This window comes from Mandrillus leucophaeus, unplaced genomic scaffold, assembly GCF_000951045.1.
Source record: "Mandrillus leucophaeus isolate KB7577 unplaced genomic scaffold, Mleu.le_1.0 Scaffold2442, whole genome shotgun sequence".
NCBI classification, from domain to species: Eukaryota; Metazoa; Chordata; class Mammalia; order Primates; family Cercopithecidae; genus Mandrillus; species Mandrillus leucophaeus.
Window position 1 is genome coordinate 17,530 of NW_012102524.1, and position 6,772 is coordinate 24,301.

The 6,772-nt window shown below is 46.1% G+C and overlaps 1 protein-coding gene across 1 annotated transcript; it reads right to left on the reverse strand.

Annotated features, from left to right (window-relative positions):
* Positions 1–3,909: 3,909 nt before the first annotated feature.
* LOC105541768 (histone H2B type W-T) lies at positions 3,910–6,437 on the reverse strand. Its single transcript, XM_011982927.1, has 3 exons — positions 5,927–6,437; positions 5,444–5,502; positions 3,910–4,219 (listed from the first exon to the last, which is right to left on the reverse strand). Exons 1-2 carry the CDS (start codon positions 6,415–6,417, stop codon positions 5,466–5,468), a joined length of 528 nt encoding a protein of 175 aa, XP_011838317.1. The 5' UTR covers positions 6,418–6,437; the 3' UTR covers positions 3,910–4,219; positions 5,444–5,465.
* Positions 6,438–6,772: the final 335 nt, after the last annotated feature.

The window sequence follows — 6,772 nt, forward strand, 5'->3', positions numbered from 1 at the left end:
ACAATGCTGAGTGAGGATCCACAGCTCTCCCAAGAGAGAGCAGGCTCCTGGAGGAAGAAATAAGGAATAAACAGACTAAGAATATGATTTGCAGTGGATTCCTAGTACAACCCAGTTTGTTTGGAGTTGGAGTGGTCGCAGAACAGGAGTGGAAGAATGCGTGGAACGCAGAGCTCGCCCTACTGGAGAGTGAGCAGGGTTGAGCACTTGCTCTGCCTCATACCAAAAGGGGAAATTCAGACACAGACACATGCGTCCAGGGAAGAAAATGTGAAGTGGCATGGGGAGAAGTGGGCCATTTACAAACCAAGGAAAGATCCCTGGAAGAGATTCTTCCCTCTTACTACTCAGAAGGAACCAACCCAGCTGGCGCTTTGATTTGGACTTCCAGCCTGCCTAAATGTAAACCATAAACTTCTGCTGTTTATGCCGCCATGTTTGTGGTACTTTGTCAGAATATCCCTATCAAACTACTAGAGATTCTGTGACCAAGCAGTGGGATGATGTGATAAGGAACATCTGGAAGATTGGAAGAGGTTTTGGAACTAGGTAATGCATACAGGCTGGAAGCGTTTTGACATGCATGACACAAGAAGCCTAGAGTGTCTTTAGGAAACGGCAGGGGGAAATATGAACACCAAATGCAATTGAAACGAGGGTTAAGAAAGAATTCTTTGCTGTAGAGAAAGGATCTCTGACTTACAGAATACATATATCATGATCACAGAAATGTTGCTAGCACTATGTGTATTAAAGGTGTTTGTGGTGTGTTTTCAGATGGAGACTAGGAAGAGGTTATTGGAAGCATGAGAAAAGGCGATCCTAGTTTTACAGTGGCAAAGGTTTGGGCTGTATTGTGTTCTGAGTGTCTCTGAGGAAAGTAGAAATTGTAAGTGATGAACTTGCCCATGTAGCTGATTTCTAGCATTGGAGCTCAGGGCCCAGTATCCCAAAATGAGGGGTTCAGAAGTAGTTTCAGGTGAAGAAGATTTTCTCTGACATTCTTGGTCCTCCTGTCTCTCAGTCCCATTCAGCCCCAGGGGCTAAACATAGAGACCAGAATCCCTCTTCCCAAAGGTAGGTCCTTGAAACCAGAAGCTCTTTTTTCTAAAGATAGTCACAAAACCTAGAGACGGTATTGTAATGTTTTCCACATTTTCATGTAAAAACTGTTCATGAAGAAATGATCTAACCTATCTTGTTTGAATGGAAGTCACAAGACCCCCATTCCAGAGGGTGTCCTGCCCCAAATCCGGGAGGAAGGACTGTGTGATCAGATAGGCCAAGCAGAGTCTAGATGGACAGGCCTTGCCGGGTTTCCCCGACTCCGTCTATTAGCATTAGATCATAGCCTTTTTGTCCCATCATATTTCTACACAACTGTCCGTACTCCTTTGAGCCCAGGCATAAAAATAGATTGTTTCCCATGTATCTTCGGCTATTAACACTAAAGGCTCCTAGGGATACACTTCGAATAAGCTGGTATGCTTTATGTCCTATGGATCTGCCTTTTGTTACTTGAGTTTTCAGCAAAACTTAGGAGGACCAGGGGGAGTCTTGGCCGACACACTGACACACTGAGAAAAGTATTTAGTATTTAATCTGGTTACTCCTAGATGCATATAGTAAATGGGAGAGAAGAGAGAGAAATTAGCCAACGAAGCACTGAGGAGAAGGAAACCAGCACTGGATGATTCAGAAGGTACTCAAAGTATGCTGATACCTGGTCCTGGAAACAGGTGCGAGGGTGTGCCTGGAAAACTATTAGCCTAAGAGGAGAGGCATGTGTCTCACGGATCCAATCAACCATCTCCGCAGAAGTTAGTAATTCAGATATGGGAGATATGGATATTCAAGGAAGATCTGTAGACAACTTCTTGTCTGATGGGCTGGACTCATGTGAATTCCATGGGAAGCCAACGATTTTTTGAGAATTTTATACCAGAAAAATGTTGCCAGACTGGACTGAACGGGGACAAAAATGGGATGAAATGAAAGGAGGCTGTTGGAGTTCCTGGATTGTACCTGCGAGAAAGGGCCTGACTGAGGTACCCAGCTGTGACCATTTCTTCATTTTCGAGACGGGGAAGTAGGACTCCAAAGTTGGATCAGAGGTTGGCGTGGCCTTCACTTCCCCCAAGAACCAGGGGCACGTTACTAGGGGACTGGGACATCTCTCTCTTGGTCCCAGAAACAGAGGTCACCTCCTGAGTTCCAGGCATTGGTCTCACCTCCACGGTTTCAGAGGGATGGATGGGCTGTAGCAGCCCAGGCTGGGGGAAGAGCTCCCACCCCGCTGCCCAGGGCTTAGGGTGTGAAGCTGTTACCCCACTGGGCCTGAAGGACAGACCATTGAGCCCAAGCAGAATCTTTTCCATCCTTAGAATGTAACAGAATTTGTCCCCACTAGGTTTCAAAAGTGCTTAGGGCCCATGTACTCCAGTAGTTTTTCAGATTTCCTGCTCTTCGTTTGATAAGCCCTATTCGGTACCAGTCCCACAATTGTCTTTCAGAAGCAGGTAACTTGTCTAGCTTCACAGGTGCAGTGGTGGAGAAACTTCCCATCTCAGCATGAGTCATACCTGGAGACTCACCCATTCCAGATACGGAAGAATATCAGGTGAGATATTGGAGAACTGATACTGGAGTGAGTTAAGACTTTGGGGATGTTGTGATGAAATGAATGTATTTTCTACGTGAGGATGTTAATTTGTGCCGTGCAGTGGATGCAGAGGATGTACTATTATGGATGGAGTTGTGTTTCCCTACAATTCACAGGAAGAAGTCCCAGCCCCCAGTGTTTTAGAATGTGACCTTATTTGGAGAGAGTCTCTAGTCAGGTCATGTGGTTAAAGTGAAATTATGAGGATTGACCCTGCCCAACAGGGTTGCTCTCCTTACAAAAAGGTGACAATAGGTATCCAGAACTGTGAGATGAAAAATACAGTGTTTAAGTCAGACAGTCTCTGGAATATTTTTGCAGCGGCACTAGAAAACTAATAAAATACACCTCCATCAACAGCATTAAAAGCATACAACCCATCGTAGAACCAAAGAAACACACCCATCTAATCACAGGTTTCCCCTTCATCTCCCATTGAACATTCCTGGACAACTAACTCTTCCGAGTTCAGACCGGGAAACCTGATCACACATTGGGCTGTAGCTCCTTGGCTGCAGGTGACTCACTGGCTGACAGGGATCCAATGGAGCTTGCGCTGCTCCATCAGACAGCATTCCATCATCCCCAGGATGCATAGGGGCCAGGCATGAAGGTCTCAAAAAACAAAAGATTCTAGTCTGAAAAAGAGAAGAATCAGACAAATCTAAGCAAGTGGGATTCCATTTCTAGGGAACCTAGAATAGGTAATGTTCCTTAAAATTTTTCATCTCGTTTTCTCTGTACTGTCTTTGGGTCCCTGCTCATGTTTACAAAAGAACTCCATGGTACAAGGAGTGCTGATGAAAATATTGATTGGACTATGTTTGTCCTATTCATCCTATTTTCCATACATTGATACTTCTTATTTGTTGTTTAAGCCATAAAGCTCTTTCCCTTACTTTGCGCTTTCAGTAAGCTACAGCTTGACATCACGATTGCTCACTAGGTTCCCCTTCTCAATCATCCCCTGAAATGCTGTAGCAGATGTGTGAGCTTCCTCTGCCAATCTTCACACCAAAGCAGCCTTTTTCTCTTTCTTCCTATAACTCACAGGCATCAGTCCCCTGGAACTCTCACACTTCACTCCCCACAGCCCAATCAGAGTTCATTGTCAACCCTGTTTTACTAATTCTCCTTGTTCATATCTGAATTTACAAATGGTAAACACACACTCCAGGGTGAAATATCTCAAGATATGGTTTCAGAAAAAGACACGTCAAATTACCCAGTAGACATGCAAGGATAACTTAGAAATTTATTTGTACATCCCATTTGACAGAAAGATTGGCGCTTTAAAGCAAAACAATTAGCATAATGAGAAATAAGTCACTCAGTGAGATGTGGTGCTTTGGACCAGGTACACAGCTCTGTTTCCGGATAGCAACAGGGTTCTGCCAAGTGTCTTTGGTTTTCAAAGTGTTGCTCCAGATATGTAGGACCCCCTGGCGGCATCGTCCATAGGGATTTAGTTGCAGCTGATTTCGTGGGGATTTTTCTTCATCTCCTTGTGTATTGAGCATTTCTCTTCAACTACTTTCATAACACTTTCCTAATATTCTGAAAAAACAGAAAGTAGGAAATCCCGATGAGGGGACTTCTTGGCTCTACCTCTTTTCTCTATGGATCCCAAGTAGAGCTCTGGAGGTGACCTGACCACATTGCCCAACTGCACTATTCAGGGAAGCTCTGGCTACTATCCTGCCACACCCCCATTTCACTCTTGACCAAACTGTCCTCTGACAAAGGTAGAATAATCTGTGTGGCTACAGGTTGGGCCCTCTGGGGTATGTATTTCCCACTTCTGATGGGCTCAAGAAAATTTTTGATTTTTGTCATTTATCCAGCTTTCGTTTCATGGTTTGACTGAGAATGCCATCCTTTACTGTTTTCTACATATGAAGGAGACGGGCTGTTTACGAGATGTTTCAAAATTCACGGGAAACATTTGACAAAAATGACCACATATTGAGCTTCAAGGCACAACATAATAAATTCCTTTGGGTTGCAATCCCAGAGTATGTTCTCTTGTACACATACTCGGGTGGCTGGAGATCCACTGAAAAGAAAAGCAATGGGAAAGTCACAGCTGCTCTGAAATTCAGCAATACACTTATAGGAAAAAGTGCTAAAAATACAGACTTGGGACCCAGACGAAAGCACTATGAAAGCTAACCGATATTAACATTAACATGAATATTAGTATGTAAATCTCTTGAGGAAATAAGCGTTGTCTGACTTCTCCTAAAGGCTGACCATTCTCTGCATAACTTGATGCTAGGGGCAAGGAACATATACTACTCCTAGCTTTGGATTCATATCCTTAAATGACCATGATGACAAGCACTGAAAGCAAAAACATCAGGTGAAGAATCACAACAGTGTTCCCCGAAACACCAGACTGCATTTCAGTGCAAGGCTGTTGTGGGTTCAGCCTGGTTCACTCCCCCCACATTGGGACAATGACTGTTGCTCATAGACTGCAAGTCACTCATTGGTTGCACCACTGAACACTAGGGCATGAGCCGTTTCTGTGGACACTCCCTAAGCCTACTGATACAAACCTGGAAGTAACGAAGGTTTCTGTTTAAAAAGAAACGAAAAGATTATCGTCATGGCAAAAAAAGAATGAACTGCAATAGTGATCTCAGAGTCGGGAAAGCTGGAAAATGAACGGATTCTTGAAAATTGTATTTAGCTGTATGTACACCTTAACTGCGCCTCATTTGCTTACTTACATGGATTCGCGATGGGAGAGGTGTTGAAAAGGTTTAGGAAGGTTACCTTGCTTCTTGTATCAGCCTATTCACTTTCTCTGTTGCTGTATGGCATATAGTGAAGTTCTGGAAAATTCCACCATCCAGTCACAGGAGAATGAGAGAGAAAAAGGTAAAGATCAGTGCAATTAATAGTATCACCATTAAGGTAATCTAGAAACATAACTAATAAAAACGACCACTTAGGAAACTGAGGAAATGAAACGCGATCACGGAAACACCCACTACTTTTCCTTGGAGCAAACTGCACTACAGATATATTGGAGTTGACAATGTTTAGTATTGAGGGGAAAATGCTTGAAAAATCGCAGGATGCCACACACCACATGCCCCCCAATTCGGAAGGGCACCACCCACCCCAACCTCCGGTGGGGTCCCCTCCTTGGCAAGGCACTGGTCTTTCAGGCCATGTTGGGTGGCTCTGAAAAGACCCTTTGGGTTCCCGTGGTGCTCGGGGGCTCCTGAGGGAATGCACTTGCTCCTGGTGTACCTGAGGACAGCCTTCGTGCCTTCGGACTCTGCCAGTTTGCCCATCTTCCCCGGCAGCAGCAGGCGCACAGCGATCCGGGTCTCCCAGGCGGTGATGGTCTGGCGCTTGGTGGAGCGGGCCAGGCGACCAGCCTCGGTGGCGATGCGGTCCAGTATGTCATGGACCAAAGAATCCATGACACTCACGGCCTCCCGGGAAAGGCTGAGGCCCTGGTGAACCTGCTTCAGCACCCGGCGGAAATAGGTGGCGAAGCTGTCCCTGCGGCAGTTGGCGTGGGACCTGCGGGGCCCACGTCGCCCTCGCTTCCTCTGCTTGCTCTGCTTTTGGGCCATCGTGGAGTTGGCCTCTTTGGGCTCCTGGGTGATCAGCTGTTCCTCAGAGATAATCTCAGAGGAAGGTCCAGCCATGGCGGAGACAGCGGCCATTAGATGACACGAACAGACAATGGCGGTTGTGGATCGGAGAAGCGGGGGCACTTGGGTACGCAGCATGGCGCCAAGTCTCGGGCCAGCTTCACTTCTGATTGGATGAAGTGTCACGCAGGGAGTCTCTCAGCAAACCTACCTGCGTTGAAGGTGACTGGATGGTCCCGTTGCTTGGCATCTCGTCAACCAATCACAGTGCGCGTCTGCGGGCCTAAGCGCCCCTTGTGGCCTGGCTCGGAGAAAGTTACACAGACAGATGCCCCACAGGGCAAAAGCGCATCCGCCCTTCTCAGCTGATCCATGTCACAGCGTGAGCACTTTGAAGGGTGTCACTGAAAACTCCCAAAGTTTAGCAATTTCAGTTCATGATCCTTGAAGAGAGACAGACCTCCTGAACCCAAGTCCACTGTGCCAGAGGAAT

Excerpts from the sequence above, each read along its gene's own strand:
- LOC105541768 (XM_011982927.1), bottom strand. The coding sequence starts at position 6,417 with ATGCTGCGTACCCAAGTGCCCCCGCTTCTCCGATCCACAACCGCCATT. Across the intron at positions 5,503-5,926 it reads GGCACGAAGGCTGTCCTCAG|AACTTCACTATATGCCATAC; the intron begins GTACACCAGGAG and ends GGAATTTTCCAG.